This window comes from Aspergillus alliaceus (assembly GCF_009176365.1).
Source record: "Aspergillus alliaceus strain CBS 536.65 unplaced genomic scaffold BDW43scaffold_103, whole genome shotgun sequence".
Lineage (NCBI taxonomy): Eukaryota > Fungi > Ascomycota > Eurotiomycetes > Eurotiales > Aspergillaceae > Aspergillus > Aspergillus alliaceus.
In genome coordinates this window covers 19,599-44,016 of record NW_022474786.1, presented here as the reverse complement: position 1 = coordinate 44,016, position 24,418 = coordinate 19,599, and the positions used below count along the sequence as shown (strand labels likewise).

Genomic DNA, 24,418 nt, shown 5'->3' with positions numbered 1-24,418 from the left:
ATGGATCAACAGGGTCAATCCGGGGTTCCCGGTCCGACGGGCCGCAAGCTTCACATTGCTCATCGAAGAAGCCCATCAGAATTAACTCCTCTTATGAGTATGTGGTGGACAGACCAATAATTCCCCTTTCTGACCTCGTGAGTCCAAACTATTTCACTAACAGACCTGATAATAGTGGAACAATTAGCGATTCAGCAACAGATTGAGCTGCTTCAGCAGCAACAACAACAAATCGCAGCTACCCACCAACAGTATGTTAACATGGGACTCCTACAGCCTCAGCAGTTGGGTCAGGTCTCTGCGTTCTCTCCTTCACTCCAAGGTGGTGCGTCTATGGGTGGGGTTTCCCCTCAGCTCAATGCCTTCCAGTTCCCTCAACTTGCTCAGCAACAGCTTGGTGTTCCGATGAACAGCCCCGGGCAGCATTCGCACCGCCGCAACCAATCAGCCCTCCCTGGCTTGGGTATGGGACCTCCTCCAGCTCCGTCTTCCGGAGCTTCAGGGTATTCTGATTATAATCAGCCCCAAAGCAGCCAGCCGAAAAATGAGAATGGAGGTCACGGTCGTGGCCGAGGGGGACCCCCAGGTGGTGGTGGTCACCAGCGACGTCACTCGCTTGCGCTGCCTGAAGCCAAGAAGGCTGCCGAACTCGCCCAGCAGAAGAGAACGGCATCCGGATTTCAGTTCCCTATCCCCAGTGCTGGAGGTGAATCATCCGATAATGCAGCAGGTTCGGACGACAAGTCCACTCCTTCCACGACACCAGTTCCTCAGGGACTGGGTCTGCAACGGGCCGGCAACATTCGGTCTGGCGGACATGGCCGTAGTCAGTCTATGGCTGTGGGCAGCAACCGGGGCTCTATATCCGGCCGTAGCGCTGGTGGATTCCAATTTCCACAGTCGAATGATTCAGAGAACCCACGTCGCGGAAGCCAGACAGGCCATGCTCGTACTTCGTCTCGGAACTTCGACGGCAACTGGCGCCAACCAAACAACCAGGGTCAGAGTCAGGATCAGCAGAAGAGTTTTGGACAACAGGGCAGTGGGTTCCAGCCCGGTCACCGTGCGCGTGCATCGATGAACCAATCCATCGGCTCCATCGGCTCGTTCCAGTATCCTAGCCAGCCGCAGCTCATTCAGTTACCCCAGGGTCAGGTAGTCATGGCCCCACCGCAGATGTTTGGCGGCGGTCAACAGCTGAACCCGCTGCAGCTTGCACAGCTTCAGGCTCTCCAACAAAATGGCCAGCTGAACGGCCAGGGCCTGGGTCTCCAAGCCAGCCAGCATGCTCCTCCCCAGCTGTCTGCCCAACAGCAGCAGCAGCAGCAGCAGCAGCAGCGGAAGACTTTATTCACCCCATATCTGCCTCAGGCCAACCTTCCTGCGCTATTGAGCAATGGTCAACTAGTAGCCGGTATCCTGCGGGTCAACAAGAAAAACCGTTCCGATGCATACGTTACAACTCCAGACCTGGATGCGGATATCTTCATCTGTGGCAGCAAAGACCGAAACCGTGCTCTTGAGGGCGACTACGTGGCCATTGAACTCCTGGATGTTGATGAAGTGTGGTCTCAGAAGCGCGAAAAGGAAGAGAAGAAGAAACGCAAAGACATCACTGACGCACGCACCGGTAGCAATGCTGGAAGCGATAAGCTCTCTCGATCTGACTCCGGTGCCAATGGAGACCGCCAGGAGGTCGGTCCTGACGGCAGCATCCGCCGCCGCGGCAGTCTTCGCCAGCGCCCAACACAAAAGAAGAATGACGATGTCGAAGTGGAGGGTCAGAGCCTCCTCTTGGTCGAGGAAGATGAGATCAGTGATGATCAGAAGCCGCTGTACGCTGGTCATGTCGTGGCTGTAATTGAACGTATTGCCGGACAGATGTTCTCGGGCACTCTCGGACTCCTGCGTCCCAGTAGCCAGGCGACGAAGGAGAAGCAAGAAGCTGAACGGCTTGCCAGAGATGGCCCTCATGGCCGTTCGCAACACGATCGTCAGCAGGACAAGCCTAAGATTGTCTGGTTTAAGCCTACCGACAAGCGTGTTCCCCTCATCGCCATCCCTACGGAACAGGCGCCTCGCGATTTCGTCGAGAAACACCAGGACTACGCCAACCGCATCTTTGTTGCTTGCATTAAGCGATGGCCCATCACGTCCTTGCATCCTTTTGGGACTCTTGTTGAGCAGTTGGGTGAAATGGGCGACCTGAGGGTTGAAACCGAGGCGCTCCTCCGTGACAACAACTTCGGGTCCGACGAGTTCTCTGATGCTGTCCTCAAGAGCATTGGCTGGGAGGACTGGTCGGTTTCTAGCCAGGGCGAAGCTCTTCTCGCCTCTCGCCGCGACTTCCGTCAGGACACGACGTTCACCGTCGTTCCTAGTGGAACCAAGGAGCTCGAGAATGCTTACCATTTCAAGCCTCTTGGAGACGGCAAAGTGGAGATTGGAATTCACGTCACCGACATCGCTCACTTTGTTAAAGCTAATTCTCTGGTTGACCGTGAAGCAAAGAAACGAGGCACTGCCGTCTACCTCGTTGACCGACTAGTCAACTTGCTGCCGCGGCGCATCTCTACTGAGCTTTGCTCTTTGCTTCCTGGAGAGGACCGTCTTACGGTCAGTGTCGTGATTAAGGCTAATCCTGAGACTGGTGCCATTGACGACGATGTCTGGATTGGCAAGGGCATCATCAAGAGTGCTGGTCGGCTGAGCTATGAGGAAGTGGATGCTGTGGTCCAGGGAGCTTCAGATCTTTCTGTGCCTGAAATAAAGGCTGAGACTCTTCGAGCACTATACGTATGTATTTCTTATTGCTCACCCGCCCGGATGGCGACTCCGTTCCGTGACTAACAGTGTTGCAGGCCGTGGCCTCGAAATTCCGCGAAGCGAGATTCGGTAACCGGGTCTCGCATTTACCTCCTCTGCGGTTACTATACCAGACGGATGATGAGAATGTTCCAGTTGAAAGCAACATCTTCAACTCCTCTCCTGTGCGGGACATTGTGGAGGAACTGAGTCACAAAGCCAACTTCTTCGTTGCTCGTAAATTGGTGACTGCCCTGCCCGATAAGGCATTCCTCCGTCGTCAGCCATCGCCTAATGTGCGCCGCCTCCACTCGTTCATCGACAGGATGAATAGGCTTGGATTTGGGCTAGACTCGACGAGCAGTGGGACTTTGCAGAGCAGTCTTTGCAAGGTCCAGGATGATGATTTACGCAAGGTAAGTTTATTTTTCTTTTCAGAGTTAAAGGGGGAAATACCTCTTTTTAGCCTATTTGCGATAATGCAGTACTCCTAACGTCATTTAGGGAATGGAAACACTTCTGGTCAAAGCTATGCAGCGTGCCAAGTACTACGTGGCCAGCAACGTGCAGGATGACCAGCGCCATCACTACACTCTCAACATGCCAGTCTACACTCATTTCACCAACCCATCTCGTCGCTACGCAGATATCATTGTACATCGCCAACTAGAGGCCATCCTGTCCAATGGCGCCGCTGAGTTCTCGGATGATGTTGAAACACTGAGCAAGACTGCAGACGTTTGCAACAACAAGAAGGATTCTGCCCACAATGCTCAGGAGCAGAGCGTGCACATTGAAGCGTGCCGTGCCATGGACAGGAAGAGACAGGAGATTGGCGGGGACCTAATCAGTGAGGGTATTGTCCTCTGCGTCTATGAGTCTGCTTTTGATGTCCTCATTCCGGAGTATGGCTTTGAGAAGCGTGTCCATTGTGACCAGCTGCCCTTGAAGAAGGCCGAATTCCGCAAGGAAACCCGAGTTCTGGAGCTTTACTGGGAGAAGGGTGTCCCGTCCTCTGCGTATATCCCTGAAGATGAACGTCCAAAGCCCGCAAACTCCCGTGCTGCTCAGGCAGCGGCGGCCGCGCGTGAAGTAGAAGCTGCTAGAGAACGCGCTCGCGAGAGGGAGGAAGCTATGCGGAAGCAGACCGAGACCGGAACCATATCCACTAACGATGTGGATGCTCTCTTCGACGATGACGACGATGACGTCTCCGAAGTCACTGAGATGGCTGCAGGTGTGTCATTAAACTCATCTGCCGACCGCTCGACTCAGAGCATGCCACCTTCCCCGACTCGCAATGGTCACCTTCAACAATCCCCTCACCGGACCCGATCCGATCCGAAGATTGCCACGATCAGTGGTGACGCCCCCGAAGCGAAACTGACCAACAAGGAGAAATACCTACAGCTTTTCAAGCTTAGGGAAGAGGACGGAGAGTATATTCAAGACGTCACTGAGATGTCCCGCATTCCCATCATACTGAAGACCGACTTGTCTAAGAGTCCTCCGTATGTGTTTCCTAGATTGTTCCCTCTTTGTGTCTCAACTGACCCTTTTGCTTTTTCATAGTTGTCTCACGATTCGGTCTGTAAACCCCTACGCTCTGTAGAGGTCCGAGACTTCACTTCGCGCCATCGAATGTGTGTTTGCATTCTCGAGAATCCCGATTTTGGCCTGTTTGGCAGACCTATCACAACGGTCGTATATTGATATACATTGGCTGTCACACAGTTCCATCATATATGTTGCCAACAGATGTGGACTGTTGCGGATCCGCCCTCTTTCTTCTGGTACTACTGCTCTAATTAGTCTAGCGTGTTAATTTGTTATCTTCATTATAATGGTTGTGAGCCTCCCAAACTTGCAGGATCGTCCCACTGCACCGGCTGCCTTGCGTCGTTTATATCAGTCGCAGCTTTACTCACGGGGAGGAAGGGTCAATGGTCAAGCTTGGAAGTAGTATACTATTCCCCACGCGAGGAGCCAATTCAAGAGCTAAGGGATCAGGGGAATCGGACGTCACGAGATAGTATCTCTAGTATGGATCGAGGATCGATTATGAGGAACCTCAAGGAAAATTTGATTATTCGTTTTAGATGTTTGCATAACTTATGATTGAATAGGCGATTTCGGATGGTATATTTCTTCAGGCTGACATAGGAGTAGCAGGAGTAGTAACGTCAATAATCAAAGACTACTACTACCTACTTCCTAGTAGTGCTGTACTTTATATGTATGTATCATAACCAACCAAAGCATTTCAAAACAGATTGTCCAACGAATATGCAAAAGCCCTTCCCAAAGACACACTGCTTGTAGAAAAGGATGCAGCCAACACGCCTACCCATTAAAATTCAATCTAATTCTTCCCCGGAAACGCCAGGCCCAATCCTTTGCCTCAATGCACCAAGGACTCAACCAAACTATAGCACAGTATTCAATCACAAACCAACTTCATAACCTGCGAATGCCTACCCTCGGTTTTGCCTTTTTAATATTGGGGGCCGATACCTTTCGTGTACCCGACACTGCCTTTGAACCCTTAGAGCTGGACGGGGCAGATGTACAGGACGGAACGAGCGAAGTTGGAGGGCAGGTCGGGTGAACCTTTTTAGAAGCAATGCCGATCTCTTTCGAGCCGCTCAGGGAGCCATGATTTTCTTTGCCGTCCCCGCTGCGATGGCAGCCCAGATCGAGTGGCTCTGGAGCATCTTCGAATATCTTGACTTCTTCCCGTATGCGGCCGGAAGAATTGAACCCTTTGCTGCGGAGGGACAACTTTGGCGATTTTCGCTGTGGGGAAGGAGCGTATTCTGGGTTGTCATTGTGATGATTCGCTGCAATGTTCTTCTCCGACGCTGTCATTCCTGTCATTCCCTCCAGGTCACTGTCTTCTGAATCCATTGCGAAGGGATCGATATCCACAGGTAGGGTTAAGACGGACAAGGGGCGTTTTCCAAGGACGTTTTTCCTAGGGCTCGGTGAAGCAAATTTGACGGGGGACGGCGATAATGATGGATCGTTCTCTTTGCTGGCGTTGGAAAGGTTTTCGGATTCATCGTCTGACACTAGTATATCGATCTCATGACGAGTGTCCAGCTGTCGCTCTTCAGCAGGGTTCTCCGTCTCTTGATTATCAGATTGATGATGATGATGTTGTTGTTGTTGTTGTTGTCGCCGCGGCGCAATTTTCCGGGCATTCGTATTCTTCTTCATCGTCACAGACTGCACTCTTACACCCTTCCGCGAACGCAGTAAGCGAGGCTCCTCTTGTTCCGGGATCGTCGTCCCAGAATCCTCCCCCTTCGTCTTAGCCTCCGCCACCGCATCCTTCAAGTCCGTCGGCACCGGCGCATGAATAGACGTCATCAACTTCGCTTGCCGCGCAAACACCTCATAATTCTCCTGCAACAGCGCCCCCGCCGTCGAATTCAATGCCGAATCCGGATTCGGGTAAATAAGCAAGCACGAAATTGTCTGTATATCGCAAACCACTGCATTAGCTTACCAATTCTCTTCTCCCCTAGAAAAGAAGAATATGGCCATGCAAACTCACAACTAGAACATCCTTTAATGTCAGCGTCGCCTTCCAGTCCCGCTTCAGTGTGTCGACGCACACCGCGCCCGTCGACTCCTCCACGTTCGGATGCCATATGCGCGTTTTGAATGTCGCCTTTGGCGGGCTCTTGGGGTAGTCGTCTGGCATCTTTAGGTGGACGCGCCAAAGGCCTTGGCTGTACGGGGTGCCCTGTGGACCAGCCAGCAGGGTGGTGAGTTGGGTGAGGTCATCTGATGAGTCCTCTAAGGGGAAGAGGTAGTTGGGGGGGAGGTCGTCGTGGAGGGCGGCGTGGTCCGCGGCGAGACGTTTTAGGCTTGAGACCTGGGGTTTCAATTGGGTTGGTTACTTATTGCAGATCGAGTGACGCTAATATTACTTACCATTTTTATATATATTATTATCTGGGACCCTGAGTTATATAGACTTGATATGAGGATGGGGAGAGTGGGTGGTGCGAAAGGTAGATTCCAGAGAAATGTAAGTCCACTCAGCTCCCCGGTCAATATGCACCAATTAAGGGGGAGGGTGGTATTGAAGATCTATGAATTGGCCTTAGAAGAAGGGAAAAAAAGAATAGGTGAATAGATTTGCGGCTCTGGGACCCAAAGTTCGGTTGCCCCCAAAACACCCTCAGCTTTTGTTTTGATGATGTGAAGCTGACGGGACTAGGCCCGATCGGTTCCATGGTTGCCAAACAAACGCGGTCACCGTCAGGTGACCAACGCGTGCGCGTTTTAGGAAGTGTTATTAGTGCCTTCCTGATCGGGAATAGAGTGATTATTTGGAAGTTCTCGAGGAAAGATTTTGTCTGTGCATCGAATACATCTATATGGGACGGTCTAGTGATTCGAGTTGATTTGGTGGGAGGTGCACCATTGCCCACATTCTTTTACCTCAACTTCCAAGGGTTATCTAGGTCCGTAAGGAGTTCTTGATAGGGGCTGATACTGTCATACCGCTAAGTCTGATATCCCTGGTTGTCAATCTAAACCTTCTAATAATTGTACCTGCGTCGGAGGTTATCTGGTGTCATGCCGTTGGCATTCGAGGGGACGGCTAGCTATGTATGTATATGTATGCTTGTATCTACATCGAAACCTGCTTTGTGATCTCTCCAAATGTACACATCATTACCAATGTATGACATTCCGAAGAACGCGCATTGTGATAATCGTTGGATTATTCCTTAGATTTAGTATGCATATGTCCATGGTATTGCTTCCAATTAGCACGGTGGATCACTCATGGGTACGGGGTCTATCTGCACTGCGTGCACAGTAAGTACTGGACTCCATCCGAGTTGCTCTGATATTAGATGCAATCTGTCTATCCCTGTCGCGGCTCTATATGAGATAGATCGACTGTTAAGCTATTGACACGACATCTTAAACTGGCCCACTTGATGGACCCACTTCTCCTTCCTGTCATTGTCGGATCTCCTATCTTTAATTTTTTGGGTTACCGGATGGTAATCTTTGGGTTGAAGGCTAGACGGACCCCTATTGCTTGAACTTCTGGAACGATCGTCTGCTATCTGGAGTGGGGAAGAAAGGTTGAACTGGGCAGTTCTGATAGACGCTACAGGTGGATCTACTCTACAGTTGATCACAACTACGATATACTTTCGAATCCACAGTTGTCATAACGGATTTCCTCAGAACATGGAATTCCTATTTACCGTAGCGTGTCCTCATTATGATATTATAATTAAAACTTTGTTGAAGAAAAGACAAGTTTCATATGTGCGCGGCGAAAATTAAGCGTCTCTTGTGGAAACAGCGGCGACTTAACGGATTAGACGAGAAAAAGAAAAGGAATGAAACGTCCATCCCAGCAATGATACATATGGAGTATGGAAATGAACCTCAGTATCCGTATGCCTCATTCTTTCTTGAGTTGTTTCCGCCATCCCGAGTATCTAGAACGGTCGGAGGTGGGAGGTCCATAGAGCACAAGTTCGCTTGGGGACACATTGTTGCTTGGGGGAAGGTTGGAAGCGACTATTGTCAATGACCAAGCACCAGATCGATCACGAGTTGTCCCTTTACAGGAGAGCAGCGATGGCGGCACCGGCAATCAGACCGAGAGGGCCGGCGGTAACCATGGGGGCAGCGCCCTCGGAGGTGCTGGAGGAAGCGGAGCTGGACTTGGTAGAGGAGCCCTTGGTGCTGGAGGACTCATCGGCCGACTTGGTCTTGGTGGAGGTCTCGGTCGAAGTAAGAGCGCCAGAGCTCTTGGCGGCGCTGGTGGACTTCACGAGGGTAGAGGAAGCAGCACCGCTAGAGCCGGAGACAGCACCGGAGGACCCAGCACCACCACTGGGGGTAGTAGGGGCATCAGTAGCCGTGACTGAGGGGATCACGGGCTGAGAGGTGACGGTGGGAATGGCAGTGGAGCCGGTCTCAACACCACTACCGGTGGCAGAGGCAGAGGCAGAGCCGGTTTCAACGCCGGTACCGGTAGCACTCTCGACACCGGTGGCAGTCTCTTGCTGAAGAGAGATTCAGATTAGCATACTAGAAGAGTAACAGTAGATCTTTCGAAGGTTCTTACAGCAGAAGAGGACTGGGCAGCAGCCACAGCGGCAAAGGCAGCGAGGACGAAAGTGGCACGCATTTTGACGATTGTATAGATCAGATGATCAATTAGACGGTCGGGATGATCTGAAGATGGTGGGTGACACGCAGTGGGAAGACAAGCGAGTGTAATTGCTGGAAGAAATAGGAAACGAGTGTAGGGGTTCCTTTATATTACTCCGGGAAAGAAAAGGGTCAACAAAGATGACAGGGCGCAGTGGAGTCTTTAAATAGACAAGGACGGGATGATAATAAGAATTATAATAAGGAAAAAATTTTAAATTAAAGGGAAAAAAAGGATATCTCTAATAATAGGTAAATGTAAATTGAGAATCAGTGTTTGAAAAAAGAAAACAACCATAATACCAAATACTAATAATACATGTGAACAGTTAAGGATCTAGTAATAGTAGCCTCGGTGTCAAGTCACCAATCTCCCCATCAGCCCTGTCTGCGCCTTTAGTGGCAATCGTATCTGCATGTTAGGGGCTCCACTTTCATTCTAAAGAAGGGTTAGTCTGAGAAAGGTAGAGAGAGAGAAGGAAATATGTTAACATTTCGACTCCCATTCCCGACCAATTCTCCCAGTAGGAAAACCTTGCGAGACTCAGTCTAGGGTATCCTGGGTCTAAGCCCTGTTAACAGGATCATTCTCATAGCCATAGTCGGTAGGGTAAATAAGAAATTCCCAAGGAAAAACCCTTGTCATTGGTGAGAATACCTCCGCAAACACAAGTCGAAGGTTTGGAGGGTTGCGTATGCTTCATACTATTTTTGGCTGGCCACCGCGACACATCGTCAGCTGCGGGTTCCACTGCCTTACCCGCTCTGGCCCAATGACCACTTGGTCCCTATACAATTCTCAACCGTTCCATTCAAAGGGTGTATTTTCTTTTCTTTTCTTTTGTTTTCTTTTCTGTTTTTCCCCACTCTCCTTCGATCTTTTGGTATTGTTTGTTTATTGAATTTTTTTATTTCTTTTTTTTTAAAAAAAAAAACCTACTTTCCCCCCTTGTCTGATTCCCTCTTTGTTGATTTTCTGACCACCAGAAAGATCTATGATTAAACAGAGAGAGGTACTCCAATCCGTCCATGGACATCATACCTATCCACGGATTACATTGGACTCAATAGATCCTCCTCTCGAGACTAATAGTGAGATCCTTTTACTCGTCATCAGCAGCACACGTAATGAGACAATTCTTCTATTTTTCGCTCTAAACAGAGACATACACCCAGCAAAAGACAATAAAAAAGAATTTGGAAAAAATACATAAATAAATAATTCTTTGTCATCGGGAAGAAAGTTGCTGGGTTCACTCCCCTAGTGACAAACAAGACTTCTCCCCAAGACTTTGACCAATGCATCCCAAGTCCTTGATCCGCATGGACCAAGACCGCAGATAATCTAATAGTTTCCCAATGGGGTTTAGTCACCCGGGGCATGGTCTCAGCCTCCCGTGTTCTACTCCTTCAACCAGAATCAAGCCACCCACTGTCTCTCCTCGGGAATGGAGAATGTGATGGCGCGATTACCGTACGTGTACAGGTTCCAGTACGTTCGAGGCTTGAGCCTCGATCTCGCCCAGTCCCGCCACCTTACCTTTCTGTGTCACCACCTTTACAATTCCCGCTTCATTGATCAGGTTGCACACAACTACTTTCATTCCCGAAGTACAGGGTAACTGGATAATGACGGCCCAAGTTGGTAGAAACTATTGATGCCCCCCCCCATCCCCTGTACCGTCTGCGTATGCAACCATTTTGACACTGACAAATGTACCTAGTGTTGATCAACTCATCCCATCCAAGACATGGCAACAAGGGCCAAATTGAAAGTTCCAACCATCTCGTAAGGTACCAATCATGCAGGGCGTTGTAATACAGAACGAATGAATCTCGATGGCTCAAACACCTTCCCCCTGGTAAGAAAAGTAAAAAAGAAGAAAAGAAAAGAAACAGTGCATGGTAAGTACGGAGAACCAATGGCCAGACTTCCCATTCACACCCCCATGGCAAATGCAAGGGAAAAAAAGGAAGAATGTCAAAAAGGAAATTTCGGTTAATGAAGCGAAAAGGGTCATTCTATCCCCAGACATCCAAAACAAGGCTAAATAATTGGGGTTTCCAAATTTTCCATTTTACCTTCTTCTTTTTTCCCTCTTACCATTCTGGAACAGGGTAATGGCATTGTATTTCCCTGGCCCTGTCAACATAATGTCGTCTCCATCAATCTGCCGCATGGGTGGAGTCTAGCAATTAATGTGATAATATTATTATGGGGGTCCTTTGTTCTTCTTCTCTGGGTATGTAACACAGTCACACACGATCCTCCTGGATATCAGTAGTATTAAGTACCTAGTACTCCGAAGCCCCATGCCTTACCGTCCGTCTGTCTTTATTGTTCAGCTCGTGCGGCGTCCAGTGGTCCCTCCAGGTCCACATGACGGCCTTCTTTGATTGTTCGCTTGCCAGTGTTGGGTTCTTTTATATCTCAATCCTCCGAGGTAATCCTAGTAAACTCGAAACCGATAATAAAGTCTCCCTAGGACGGAGTGCTCTGTATGTACCACTACATACTCTACTGCCTTACAAAGCCCGTTGTAGATCCGTAGAGCCTCAGTGCTCACCTCACCCTGGCACAACTGTAGCACTCCTCGATCCCACTGGCCCATAGGGTACCTACATAGTACTGCCACCCTTCAATCCTCACCGTTTTCGCGTAATCACTGGGTACTCCGGTCCATTGGACATGTTCTTGTTCCTGTCCGACCCCCACAGTTCGAGCGAGACACGATACCCAGCCTCGAACAACAAGCGCAGCCACACTGAGCCACCATTACGATCAAGTTAGCCGCCAATATCCCATTTCCGTCATATAGAGAAGTATACCTAGATAATGAAAGTCTTATCGCAGCGCAAGACAAGTCCCATATCATATATACCTCGCAAAAGCCACCAAATGCACCCTATAAAATACCCCCAGGGGGCAACCATACCCCGGACCGAAACCCTTCTACTCCGTAGAAGTGCAATAACAATCACACACAGCACTACCCCCAATGCCGAGAAAGCACTAACTCCAGACCAAATAGGCTCACGAGCCCCCGTGAAACCCACCATGTTGATCTATACATAGCGCCCACGGTAGAATGTCAATAGTGCTTCTGCTAGATAGACCCAACTGTAAGACAGGATGAGCGGTGGATTAGTACGTATAGAATTGTTGGAACTATAGATTGCGAGGAGCTGTTTCGCCCATGGGCTCAACAGAAGGTGCGTTCGTGGAGCATCGGGGGTGCTCGGTTTTGTGTTGCTGTTTTTCTTGTGGGCGTAGTGGGTTTGGGGTATGTGAGACATGTTCCGTTTTTCTGCGGTTTGTTCCGACGCTTGGATGTTGTTGTTAATAGATATGTGTCTGGTGGTTTGGGGATGTAGGGGGAAGGGTCGGGGATTTGGGGTTCTATTGTTTAGTTTACATGGTTATGGTTATGGATGGGTTGGATGTTCGGATGGTGACTTGTTTGGATAGGGTTCTTGCTGTAGTGGGATAGAAGTTGAGTAGGACTAGTGTTGGTATTTTTCCGTGGGCTTGTTGGGGGCTAACGGATGATTCTGGATTCTATGGATTATTGGAGATTGGGCGCTTGCTGCTGGACCGTCGGACTGTCCGTGGGGAGATAGATATGCTCTAGGGTTTGATAAATAGGTCGGTAGCTACCTCATCACCCTAAAGGGGTCAGAGGATTGTGTCAAGCGGTTTATGGTTATTCTCAAGAGTATTGAGAAGTACATTAGAAGGTTGTATGTTAGTTCTGCGCAATTCATCGAACCAACAGCACAGAAGACACATACAGAGAAGCATCTTCCAAGACTAACATTCGACACCCTATACCTTACCTCGTACTCGACACCTGCTCCATATATAGTCAGCTAAAGACCAGCCTACACAGCTAATCCCGAGCAACATAGTAAGGACAGTAACCCCGAAGCAACGACTTATTCATTACTCTTGACTGATGTAGCTGTACATGTAAAGTGCCATCCCAAATAGCTTTTATGAAAATTCCCAAGTCACTCCTTCAGAGGATTCTCTCTCTTAATCCACTCCGCAAATTCCTCCCGTTTACCCTGGACAATCAGCAATATATCCTATAGACAAAGATCCATCGGAAAGGGAGAATAGAATAGCACATACCCGCACATCCCAGAAGTTATACCTCTCCTCCAGTCTCCGGTAGGGATTCCGGCCACCACCTTCCCTCTCAATCTCTCCAGCCCACTGACTCCAGCTAATCGGCTTCAATTTGGGCGCGCCCAGCACCAGACCCATTGAAACAATGACGAGGGATACTAGAGCTTCGATGACGATGTCTTGAGGGAGAGCGGCAGACGCGGAAGAGACACGGGCATTGCTGTGCAGAACCGTATGCTCATGTGCGGAGTAGCCCCTGGATACCCAGAGTTCTTGGTTAGCAATTCGTCCAAAGATCACCAGGTGATTTAAATTGCTTAAGGACATCGCGGCACTTACGCATGAGCAAGTAGGACGAGTCCGAGGAACGTGATCAAGCGTGAGATGAAACCCATAATCAGCAGTGTAACCTGATAAATTGATAGAGGCAGATCTATTAAGACTCGTGAATCTTTGTCAGGTTGTGCCACAGGAATGCACGAATCTCCAGATGGCGCTGGAGTGATTGAGCGTCGATATCAGCAAAGCTTACTAACGATGTTCCGGAGCAGTCTAGCTTCTACGGCGGGTATTTAAGACCAATTGTGCATCCATCTGGTGGTTTCCGCACAAACCCCACGTTGAGAAACGCAGCAGCCCAAGTGAAGGCAAGGTTGGGCACCATCGTTGTTTACCACTTACTCACCACGTACTCAACGTTTGATTGCCTTCAAAATTATTGCGCGGTAGCCCGATATAACGTACATGAAGATTTACTGGAGATGGGGAATGTATGATTATAGGGGGGTATTTTTGATTTTTTGATTTCATCAAAACGACCGGACAGTAACCGGTCGAGTTCTAGTTATTTAAATTCATGACTTTGGTTTCCGTTCAATAACATGAAATAATCCTTCATCACACCATTTGCCTTCATAAATTTCATTTACAGCTTCTGCATAGCAGCGACATCGGTGGACTGGACGTGGTCCTCATCCTCCTCAATCTCCTGCTGAAGCTCGTCAAGGGAAATCTTCTCGTCCTCAACGACAAGGTTGATCTGGAGCTTCTTGATACCATAACCGATAGCAACCCACTTAGAGGCACCCCAGACGAGGCCGTCCTTCTCGATCTGACGGACGTTGGCCTCCATCTCCTCAAGGTTGGTCTCATCATCTGGGATATTGGTTAGAACATGCAAATTTGATAGAAAGGAAAGGTTACATACCCCAAGGCTTAACCTCAAGAGTCACAAGGGACTTGGCAACGGGCTTAGGCTTGGCCTCCTTCTTCTTCTTGTACTCAGCAAGACGAGCCTCACGCTCCTTAACGACCTCAGGGTCCTCCTCCTCATCATCACTGCCGAAGAGGTCCATGTCATCATCATCGGCAGGCTTGTCCTTAGGGTTGGTGGGGAGCTCTGCGGACTCGGGGCCATAGGTGGTGTAGGCCTTGGAGGCGTCACCAGGGAGAGAGCCAAACTCAGCCTCGTGGGAGGCAATGTGCTTGTACCAACGAGCAGCGTGAGGGTACTTCTCGGCGTCAGGGGCGCTGGTAAAGGCCTTGAAGGTCACGACATCGGCCTGAGAAGGAGCATCGCTAATTTCCAGTCAGTCATGAGAAATTCAAAAACATTGACCATAATAGTCTTCATAGCAAGTGTAGACAGTCAACGAATCAAAGAGAAAAAATTTTCTTCCTGGATATCAGAAACGCGATTGCTCGCAATTGTTGTGTAATCTCGCAGCGGGGTCTTAATCCGCCTCATAAACACGGACCAATTTATTTTCATCATACAAAAACCAGATGGAACATCGATGCAACAGTAGGGAAAAGGATGATGCAAAGGAACTTACCCAATAACGTAGCTCCTGGTGGCAAACCAGTTGTTGGCAACTGAGGGGTAACATTAGCTTCTGGGAAACATGAAAGGAATCAAGTAAAGAACGAAGGGGGGAAGAGGAAATATAAAGAATACGTACGAGTGAGGCCAGCGTCAGAAACGAAGTCGGTGAAACCCATTGTGAGTGATTAATGTGTGTTAAATATGTGGTTGGAAATAGAAGTAAGGGGGAAGAAGAGGAGTAATATATAGGGGTGTAGAAGGGGAAAGGTGTTCGAAAGCAATTTTTTTTCGGCAGAAGATCCACTCAAGGTGTGAAATTTTCGGCGGCCACCAAATAGCCCCTCGATGGGGCCGCACGTGATCCGTGACGGAGCTGGTCGGCCCTCTTGTTGAGCTTCCGCCACTCACCGTTGTCGCCGCGGTGGAGCTTTCGAGAAGCGTCACGATGCTTGGGGTTGCTGGGGTATATAGGCATCTCATAGTCTACTCTGTAGGCTTGAATGGCTTGAAGTCGCACCTGAACCACCCCAATCTCGAATCATTGCTAGAAATTAAACATGGCTTCAAGGTTACAGCTTACACGAGGTCGACTGTTGCGCTCCTCAGCACTATCAACGTCAAACCGTATATTCCACCCCTCTCACCAGTTCCGTTTACCATCACAGACCCGGATCCTTCCTTCCGTCGCAACTAAGGCATCCTTATTCCAGCCTCACCATTTGGTTCGCAATTATGCCAATGGACGCCCACACCCTCCCGGCGGCACCCACCGTATGAACTTGGGAGGTGAATCCGAAAAGTCAGCTTTAGAACAATATGGTGTCGACCTTACTGCCAAGGCGAAGGCCGGCAAACTGGATCCCGTCATAGGCCGGGATGCCGAAATTCATCGAACTATTCAGGTTTTATCGAGACGGACGAAAAACAACCCAGTGCTTATAGGAGCTGCTGGTACCGGGAAAACAGCGGTTTTAGAGGGTTTAGCTCAAAGAATTGTTCAAGGAGATGTCCCAGAGAGTATCAAGGATAAACGGGTCATCTCTCTTGATCTAGGCTCACTTATAGCCGGCGCCAAGTTCAGAGGTGATTTCGAGGAGCGCTTGAAATCTGTCCTCAAGGAGGTTGAAGAGGCACAAGGCGGTGTGATTCTATTCATCGACGAGCTACACACTTTACTTGGTCTCGGAAAGGCAGAAGGCAGCATCGATGCTAGCAACCTTTTGAAGCCGGCACTGTCTAGGGGCGAACTCCAATGCTGCGGCGCTACCACTCTCAATGAATACAGACTGATTGAGAAAGATGTCGCCTTAGCGAGACGGTTCCAACCCATCCTAGTTGGAGAGCCGTCAGTTGCCGCCACTATATCGATTTTGCGTGGTATTAAGAACAAATACGAAGTCCATCATGGTGTACGAATCACAGATGGCTCTTTGGTGGCGGCCGCCACCTACAGTAACCGTTATATCACTGATCGCTTCCTTCCAGACAAGGCGATTGATCTAGTAGATGAAGCTGCTTCAGCCTTGCGACTACAGCAAGAGTCGAAGCCGGATGTAATCCGGGAGTTGGACCGAGACATCACCACTATTCAGATTGAGCTCGAGTCCCTGCGCAAGGAAACCGATGTCAGCAGCCGCGAAAGACGAGAAAAACTCCAGGAAGATTTAAAAGTAAAGAAAGAAGAAGCCGCCAAATTGACTGAGACATGGGAGAAGGAGAAAGCCGAAATTGAGACGCTCAAGCGCACCAAAGAGGATCTGGAGCGTGCTCGCTTCGAACTTGATCAAGCTCAGAGAGAAGGAAATTTCGCAAAGGCCGGAGAGTTGAGATACTCCACCATCCCGAGTCTCGAAGCCAAGCTGCCAAAAGAAGGCGAGGAGCAAGTTTCAGGGTCTCAGGGTCTGATTCATGACTCTGTTACGGCGGATGACATTGCCAACGTGGTTTCTCGGACCACAGGTATTCCTGTCAATAAGCTCATGGCTGGAGATGTTGAGAAACTGATCAAGATGGAGGATACGTTGCGGAAGTCAGTTCGTGGTCAGGATGAGGCGCTTTCTGCTGTTGCCAACGCCGTCCGCATGCAGAGAGCAGGCCTTAGTGGAGAAAATCGACCCCTTGCTTCATTCATGTTCCTTGGACCTACTGGTGTTGGAAAGACTGAATTGTGCAAGAAAATGGCCGAGTTTTTGTTTTCTACCGAGACGGCTGTTGTGAGATTCGACATGAGCGAATTTCAAGAGAAACACACAATTAGTCGCCTAATTGGCTCCCCCGCGGGTTACGTTGGCTATGAAGATGCTGGTCAGCTCACAGAGGCCGTTAGACGGAAACCGTACGCAGTTCTGTTGTTCGATGAGTTTGAAAAGGCTCATCGCGATATATCTGCCCTGCTGCTGCAGGTCTTGGATGAGGGATTCCTCACGGATGCCCAGGGGCACAAGGTTGATTTCAGGAACACACTCATTGTGCTTACGTCCAACCTTGGAGCTGATATCCTCGTGGGATTAGATCCACTGCATTCTCACAAGCAGTCGTCCGATAAAGACGAGGTTTCTCCTGATATCAAAAAGGCAGTCATGGACGTTGTGCAACATGCATATCCCCCAGAGTTCCTCAATCGGATCGACGAATTCATCATTTTTAAGAGACTCTCCCGAGAAGCTCTTAGGGATATTGTCGATATCAGACTTAAGGAGCTTCAGTCAAGGCTTGACGACAGAAGGATGACCCTGCTAGTGGATAATGAGATCAAGGACTGGCTTTGTGAGAAAGGTTATGACCCCAGATATGGCGCTCGCCCCCTCAACCGCCTGATTGCGAAGGAAATCGGCAATAGGCTGGCTGACAAAATCATTCGTGGTGAAGTCACTTCCGGACAAACCGCTCATGTCTCATTCAACGCCGATAAGAGTGGACTTGAAGTTACTGCAGAAGGAGCGAAGGCTGCAGATGCAACAAATGCAACATACCCAACAGAAACCGAAAATCCATGAATCTGTTGATATGATCTTTTATGCTGCTTTTCTTTAGTGGCGTTGGATATAGCAGGCATGTTCGATTGGTTTGAAAATGTGGGGACGTCTTTGCTCATGATGTCTATGTATATTGACGAGATCTCATTTGTGTACATTACTATATGGCTTTTAGATACATATGTATATTATTATTATTATATTCTTAACCAATTATCTCCTTTTAATTGGCCGCATTTCGAGTCGAAAATGATCAAGACACATTCTAGCATTCAGTGCCTAAGGCCTACAGCCATTCTCACGTTATCTGATGATAGCTTTTCAATCACATTTACCTTCAACAACTCCAGTCAACAGGATTTGCCTCATAGAAAACCAATGATCAAACGCATTGGAGAGCTGCACGAAGAAAAGACAAACGGCGTGTCACTCAGACATCACACCCCATTCCCTCGATTCTAGGCATAGCCGTAACAGAGCTGTACGGTCTGCTGTCTCGTTGAATCCTCCCGGCCTATATGCATCTTCCGCTCTGAGACAGTCATTATCCTATAGCATTCGTACTCATCAATCCGTTGATTTGATACAACAGCTCACTGATGATGTCCTTGGCCAAGTAATGGTAGCCATTGACATGAAGAATCCGGTACTGTGGGTTGTTCGTATTATTCGGCACAGGAAGGGACACTCTACTTGTTAGGAGACATGCAATCAGCTGGCATAGAAATATTTGATACCTGTTCGTAGACTATTTTATCCCATCACTTCAGTCGTACTAATTAAGTCTTAGTGGTCATCCATACTAGGCCTACAGTACTCTTGCTTTCGCCGCGTGTCGACTACCCCAATAGACAAGAGACGCAGGGATCCGAGCAAGAGGCCAGTGAGTTTAGGAGTAAGGAGTCATCAAGGATCAGGCAGACCTAAAAATGAACAGGTAGCCAATCTTACCTTCCCTATCAGCTGGACATCCGTCCATCACAAGAGCTTAGCTACATCAACGCAAAGAACAAGCTAATAGCTCTGGAGATATCCTCAGAGCACGAACAGCGCATCAGGTTTCTAGTACCTCATAACAGGATAATTGACCCTGAACAAATGGATAATGAGTGTCTACACTTCGCATTGCAAGACGGCAGACTCCTACACATGTCTAGCTCAATTGACATGGAGAATAAAGTGACGATTGGGTGTGCAGGTGCCGTACTCACTCACCTTCAAAGGCGAAGAGCAACGATATCTGCATCTAGTGATGGGATTTCAGCATACTTCCAAGTACGCGCTGTAGAACTTCCCAACTTATAAGGAGCCATGTATGTCACTGTCTCCTGGCCCGACGATGTTGAAAAAAGGTGGGCTTACAGTGAACTAGGTTTCTGAATGAAAGGACATTATTATAGCCCTTCAGATCATGGAGTCAGAGTCTCATCCCAGTAAGGTTAATCAAGGGCCAGGAAGGAAGTCCTCCGCTTCTAAAGAAGGTCTTTCAGTATATGGAATATTCCAGCGCTTTGCCTATAGCCCTCAGCGACGAAACCAACTCAAGCAATTCTTTCTTCGTCCAAGTACAGATATTGATGTCATACGCGAGCGTCATGCATTTATTGGGGTATATTTGCGCCCAGACAATAACAACCCGCTAAATAAGCTTACGAAAAGCCTGAAACATATAAAAAACCTCCGCCATGTTATGGTTAACCTTCGAAAAGGAATCAGTACAGGAAGTGGGAAGATTACTGGGCTCAAGACCACAGTATGGGCCACCTTGTTGGCTGTATGTCAGGAAAAGTAAGATGAATACATGGCGTATTACTGAGGCTTCTTAGTTTGCTTTCTACGGTATCGATATCCATGATGCACTTAAGGAAACCGCAGCCGGAAATGAATTAGCGTTGCTTCACAAAGTAAGTATGATACACTTGCCACTACGTGTACACTAACTGGCCCAGGCTCTTCGGATTTTCGAGGCAGCTCAGCTATACAGGGTTGGGAGGATGATCCAAGATATAGTAAATGAGTTAAGCCCCCCTCTAGAAGCATGTCCTAAAGTTTACAGGTCGATATTGATAGCACCGAGGAACAAGGTAGGGCTGTCGTCAAGCGGGGACTAGATCGGGAAATCGACGAATTAAAAGATAGCTATGATGGTTTAAGCAGCTTGTTGCAAAAAGTCGCAGTAGAAATCGCAGGTACCATTTCTAAAAGCCTCGGTATTGGTGTGAATGTAATATATTTTCCCCAACTTGGCTTTAAAATTGCAATTCCATTGAACGATGGGGGGGAAGCAGCGTTTGCAGGCTCAGATAATGATTGAGAGCTCATATTCATCACCGAGAGCAGGGCATACTTCAAGGATTTTAGAATGAGAAAGATGGATGAGAAGTTAGGTAACATATCAGTTAATATGCAGTATGTATTTTTTTATATTATATAGTCCTTATAGAATCCGCTAATTACACCTTGGTTTTCAAGAGAAGGAGATTGAGATTGTATATGAGCTTGCGCAGAGAGTACTTCAACATGAAAAAGTACTTCTAGAGGCGTCAGATGTGCGTGGCCACCTTTGATAGGCGAGTACCTTATACATCCACTTTGGTAGAATTTACTAATAACTCACAGTCTCCTTGCGATGGCACAGGCAGCAAGCTTTTATAGACTGACACGCCCCAAACTAACAAGACAAAATGTCATTAACTTCAAAGGAGGCCGGTAAATCTAAGTAAGGAAACCCTTATTGGCGCCTATTAACTTTTCGGATAGTCGTATTCTCCAGGAATTGAAGTCCCGTCGTACGTTCTACACGATACTTTCTTAGTTGGTGGGGAACCAGGAGCCCAAGCTCCTGGTTCCTTGTCAAAATCCCATGCAGATTTCAAAACGGAACATACTCCGAGCATGTTACTACTAACCGGTCCAAATTATTCGAGTAAGAGTGTTTATATGAAGCAGGTAATCACAAAAATCCCAACAGAGGTATTCCTTTTCTAACGTATATCAGGCTGATTTGATCGTTTATTTGGCTCAAGCAGGAAGGTATATAAGAACACATATCATCTGCCCATATTCATAATATACATCTAAGCATAGTAGTTTTGTCCCAGCAGAGAGTGTTGAGATAGGGGTAACAGATAAGATTCTGGTCAAATCCAATAGCGAAGATACTGTTTCTCAGGTGAGAGAAGCAACTAGCTTTTACCTCTTGACATAACACTAATGCCACTTTAGATCCAAAGCACATTATGAACGATTTACAGCAGATATCATGTGACTTGAAGCAAATGACCGAACGAAGTCTGCTGATAATAGAATGAGTTTGGCAAGGGTACCAATGAGAGCGGTCTGTTACTTCAACGTTCTCTGTTTCTCAAATCGGATGCTAAGAAGTTGCTATAGATGGTATTGGGCTGATCTGCGGAATCCTCAAGCACTTGCTTGAAGTCGAAAATGCACCAAAGGTCATCGCTGCAACACATTTCCATGAGATACTTGAGAATGAGTTTTTGAAGCCAGGGCCTCGACTGATACTTGGTCATATGGAGGTTCAGGTCAGCGAAGAATGCCGCAGCGCGCAAGACCAAATCACCTATCTATATAAGTCCATACCGGAATGACTGGGGCTTATTTACGAGCTTAATATACTAACGAAACATTGACACAGCTTCCGTCTAGGCTGGTGTGATAAGAGTTATGGACCGATGTACGTTTCGCAATGGGCAAGAGATCTTAGTCACATGTCTAACTTGAAGAATGAAATAGTTGCGCAGCCCTAAACGGAATCAATGAGACAATTGTGGAACGGGCAAATGAGCTTGCGTCTCTAGCTGTTCGTGGAGAAAATTTGACAGCTGCCTGTGCCATGTTGTCAGATGAAGAAATGCACACTCTGGAAGAAGCGGTATGACATTTCTGTGCACGTAGTACTCTTGTTGGGTTTGTGGGAAGCTAACAGTATCTGAAGGACATACTTGCAAGAAAATTCTCGAGTCTAGAGTTATCATCAAAAGAAAGCTCCGGAAAGGTTAATGATATGCTCAACATGCTTGTAGAGGAAACCAACGGAGGAGGTATAGCTTAAGTATATCTTCAAGGTCTCGATTTACTCTAATCTACCTTTACCGTCTCACATAGTTCGCCTGGAAGCTCTTATCTTGTGAGGAATTTGTTTATTACCATTATGTCCCTGCTTTTGACAACAGACTGAGAAGGAGAAGTATACTCGAACCAAGGTTTTATCATATGAATTATATATGTACACACGAATCCTTTTTTGTAATCACGAAAATGAACGCCCAAACTATGTATCCACTCATGCCCACAGAGAAACAAGAAGAAAAGTCTATAGCTTGACACTCTTAACCAAGTTCTTCTTAATACCCGTGAGTTCACCACCATAACCGCCACGGCCTTCACCACCCTTGTATACCTGGCGGATACTGCTAAGCTTCTTCTTCTTCTCTTCGAACCTCTTCCTCTTCTTGACACGAGGATTGCGAGAGTCCTTGCTCCGCTTGGGCGCAAGACCCTTATTCTTCTCGATCTGATAGGTGATGGCTCGTTTGCCATCCGGTCCAATCTCTTCCTGGATTGCCACCTGGCCTCCCTCGCGAGCTGCAGCAGCATAAGCTTCGGAACGTGCCTTCTTATCATCCTTACGTTGCTTGGAACGCGCAGCAATCATATCATAATAATCGTCATCGTCAGATCCCGACTGGTTTCCTCTAAGCTCATTGGCAATCCGATGGTCTTCCTCGTCACTATCACCACCCAGCTGTTCTGCTCCCTTAGGCTGCTGTCTACCACGCTTCTCGGCTTCAGCGTTCAAACGGGCCTGACGATCCTTCAGACGTTCACGGTAAGGTATATCCGCATCTCCACCAGCATCGCGACCAGCAGCACTGCGCTTGTTTGCCTTCTGTGCAAGTTGAGAAGTATAGAAACGGAGAGAACGCTTCTGCTTGGCTTTCTCCTCTGCCTCCTTAGCAGTAAGAGCATCCTCATCACCAAAATCAGAGTCATCGGCAGCATGAGAAGGTTGCTTACTCTTTTGAGTAGCTCTCTTCTTGCTTGGTTTAGTGACAAGATTCGAGAGGTCTGCAAGGTTAGCCTCCGTCTCCCGCAGTCGCTCTGCCCTTCTGGCCTCTGCCTCTGCCTGTGCTGCTTCGGCCGCACGCTGTGCTTTGGTAATCTTCTCCTTCCTTTTCTTGGCAACCTGGGCCTCTTTGTCCTTCTTGCTCTGCTTGGCGATTGGGGCTTCGAGTACTTCCTCTTCGCTCTTCATCTCTTCCTCGGATTCCGAAACCTCGGGCGTAGTAAGATCTTTAACTGATACCCAAAGCTTGCGGAACTTCACTAGTGCGCCCATGACAGGATGGGATCGTAATTGGGCCGGAGATAGGGGAGCTGGGTTCCCAGAGGCATCGCAGGATGACGTCAAAAGCATAAGGTACATAGTGATAGTGCCGAGATAAGCGGACAGGGCACGATGCTTGATGACAGGGACTGGCGCAACGTCCGGGATATCATCCGCGTCTTTGACGATCCTGATAGCATCGACGGCTTCCGTAAGTGTACGATGTGTTGTCTGAAGGTCGACAAAATCTTTTGCCAACGGCTCGAACTCGGGGTATCTCGACTTCAGGATTTTCAGTTTCTCCTCTGTGCTCATATCATCAGTGATTTCCAACTGTGGGAGAACTTCCGTTACGACTCCAGAGTCATCTTCCCCGTCTTCTTTCCCTTTGCCGGTTTCGACCCATTCGGCTTCGTCAAAGCCAAAGTCAGCCTCATCCATCGCTTGCAAATGCTTCTGTTGAAGTCTCTTAGCTTCCTCCTCTTCCTCAAGAGCATCCGCTTCTGTTTCTATTTGATCCGCATTGTAGAGGTCTTTCTTTGATGAGCCCCAGGCGGCAATGCCGTCCTCGTCTTCGCCCTCAGAATCAGACTCCGCAGCACCGCGGCGCTTGTTTCCTGGACGTAAAAGTTCTTGGTCGTCGATTTCATCCTCTTCACCAGAATCATCATCTTCGTCCATATCCTCACCGTCGTTTAAACCGTCTTCGTCCACTGACTCGTAACCCATAATTTCTTCGTCGGAAGGCTGAAGCATTTCCTCTGTAGAATGGCCAAGTCAGAAAGCCATGATTGTCAGGACATGTCACATAAACGAACCTTGCTGCATCAGCTTCCGTCGCCTCTTCGCATCTGGTTCTTCCTCCAGTAGGACTTGATCCCGACCAGTTTGGAAATCATCCTCGGAGTCGTCGAATCTTTCCTCGATATTAAATTTTGTACGTTCTTGGACGGGCGCATTTCTAGCCGCTGGGCGACCGCTAGCCTTTCTTTTCCCCATGATAAATTCTGGAGAGGGCGTCAAATAGAAAAGATTGATTTCGTCTCGACAACCTGCGGAATTGATAAACTCCGCGATAAAATTTTGGGAGTGATACTCACCGCCCTGGGGAAACTAGTCCGTTGTGGGCA

The 24,418-nt window shown here is 48.3% G+C and overlaps 10 protein-coding genes across 10 annotated transcripts; 4 read left to right on the top strand and 6 right to left on the bottom strand.

The window, feature by feature from the left end:
• Window positions 1-4,417, top strand: ssdA (mRNA-binding translational repressor SSD1; the record flags this gene model as incomplete). The annotated part of the gene is made up of 5 exons (XM_032048484.1): window positions 1-97; window positions 176-2,796; window positions 2,862-3,221; window positions 3,310-4,316; window positions 4,378-4,417. The coding sequence occupies 5 exons, from the start codon at window positions 1-3 to the stop codon at window positions 4,415-4,417; spliced, it is 4,125 nt and encodes a 1,374-aa protein (XP_031893887.1).
• A 623-nt stretch (window positions 4,418-5,040) lies between these two features.
• On the bottom strand, window positions 5,041-6,900 carry BDW43DRAFT_22639 (putative ubiquitin conjugating enzyme E2). Its single transcript, XM_032039465.1, has 3 exons — window positions 6,748-6,900; window positions 6,365-6,688; window positions 5,041-6,285 (listed from the first exon to the last, which is right to left on the bottom strand). Exons 1-3 carry the CDS (start codon window positions 6,748-6,750, stop codon window positions 5,263-5,265), a joined length of 1,350 nt encoding a protein of 449 aa, XP_031893886.1. The 5' UTR covers window positions 6,751-6,900; the 3' UTR covers window positions 5,041-5,262.
• A 1,511-nt stretch (window positions 6,901-8,411) lies between these two features.
• Window positions 8,412-8,983, bottom strand: BDW43DRAFT_317201 (putative GPI anchored protein; the record flags this gene model as incomplete). The annotated part of the gene is made up of 2 exons (XM_032048483.1): window positions 8,412-8,858; window positions 8,921-8,983. 2 exons carry the CDS (start codon window positions 8,981-8,983, stop codon window positions 8,412-8,414), a joined length of 510 nt encoding a protein of 169 aa, XP_031893885.1.
• A 1,407-nt stretch (window positions 8,984-10,390) lies between these two features.
• On the bottom strand, window positions 10,391-11,337 carry BDW43DRAFT_295086 (uncharacterized protein). The gene is made up of 3 exons (XM_032044022.1): window positions 11,306-11,337; window positions 10,731-11,249; window positions 10,391-10,651 (listed from the first exon to the last, which is right to left on the bottom strand). The coding sequence occupies exon 2, from the start codon at window positions 11,040-11,042 to the stop codon at window positions 10,851-10,853; it is 192 nt and encodes a 63-aa protein (XP_031893884.1). The 5' UTR covers window positions 11,043-11,249; window positions 11,306-11,337; the 3' UTR covers window positions 10,391-10,651; window positions 10,731-10,850.
• On the top strand, window positions 11,133-11,731 carry BDW43DRAFT_22325 (uncharacterized protein). The gene is made up of 2 exons (XM_032039430.1): window positions 11,133-11,249; window positions 11,316-11,731. The coding sequence occupies exons 1-2, from the start codon at window positions 11,222-11,224 to the stop codon at window positions 11,618-11,620; spliced, it is 333 nt and encodes a 110-aa protein (XP_031893883.1). The 5' UTR covers window positions 11,133-11,221; the 3' UTR covers window positions 11,621-11,731.
• An 850-nt stretch (window positions 11,732-12,581) lies between these two features.
• Window positions 12,582-13,636, bottom strand: BDW43DRAFT_295083 (membrane magnesium transporter family protein). Its single transcript, XM_032044021.1, has 3 exons — window positions 13,478-13,636; window positions 13,142-13,394; window positions 12,582-13,074 (listed from the first exon to the last, which is right to left on the bottom strand). The coding sequence occupies exons 1-3, from the start codon at window positions 13,531-13,533 to the stop codon at window positions 13,018-13,020; spliced, it is 366 nt and encodes a 121-aa protein (XP_031893882.1). The 5' UTR covers window positions 13,534-13,636; the 3' UTR covers window positions 12,582-13,017.
• BDW43DRAFT_295075 (translation elongation factor 1 subunit beta) lies at window positions 13,637-15,293 on the bottom strand. The gene is made up of 4 exons (XM_032044020.1): window positions 15,100-15,293; window positions 14,974-15,013; window positions 14,346-14,716; window positions 13,637-14,293 (listed from the first exon to the last, which is right to left on the bottom strand). Exons 1-4 carry the CDS (start codon window positions 15,137-15,139, stop codon window positions 14,064-14,066), a joined length of 681 nt encoding a protein of 226 aa, XP_031893881.1. The 5' UTR covers window positions 15,140-15,293; the 3' UTR covers window positions 13,637-14,063.
• Window positions 15,287-18,437, top strand: hsp78 (chaperone ATPase HSP78). Its single transcript, XM_032044019.1, has one exon. The coding sequence runs from the start codon at window positions 15,521-15,523 to the stop codon at window positions 17,957-17,959; it is 2,439 nt and encodes an 812-aa protein (XP_031893880.1). The 5' UTR covers window positions 15,287-15,520; the 3' UTR covers window positions 17,960-18,437.
• Window positions 18,317-22,013, top strand: BDW43DRAFT_304913 (MutS family protein MSH5; the record flags this gene model as incomplete). The annotated part of the gene is made up of 20 exons (XM_032045695.1): window positions 18,317-18,363; window positions 18,416-18,584; window positions 18,617-18,677; window positions 18,729-18,821; window positions 18,876-19,213; window positions 19,326-19,712; window positions 19,765-19,842; window positions 19,888-19,947; window positions 19,995-20,227; window positions 20,279-20,325; window positions 20,411-20,487; window positions 20,538-20,647; window positions 20,699-20,724; window positions 20,754-20,911; window positions 21,021-21,110; window positions 21,245-21,290; window positions 21,332-21,533; window positions 21,597-21,635; window positions 21,695-21,833; window positions 21,897-22,013. The coding sequence occupies 20 exons, from the start codon at window positions 18,317-18,319 to the stop codon at window positions 22,011-22,013; spliced, it is 2,517 nt and encodes an 838-aa protein (XP_031893879.1).
• Window positions 22,014-22,153: 140 nt separating this feature from the next.
• On the bottom strand, window positions 22,154-24,327 carry BDW43DRAFT_295072 (something about silencing 10 family protein). The gene is made up of 2 exons (XM_032044018.1): window positions 24,107-24,327; window positions 22,154-24,049 (listed from the first exon to the last, which is right to left on the bottom strand). The coding sequence occupies exons 1-2, from the start codon at window positions 24,285-24,287 to the stop codon at window positions 22,275-22,277; spliced, it is 1,956 nt and encodes a 651-aa protein (XP_031893878.1). The 5' UTR covers window positions 24,288-24,327; the 3' UTR covers window positions 22,154-22,274.
• Window positions 24,328-24,418: the final 91 nt, after the last annotated feature.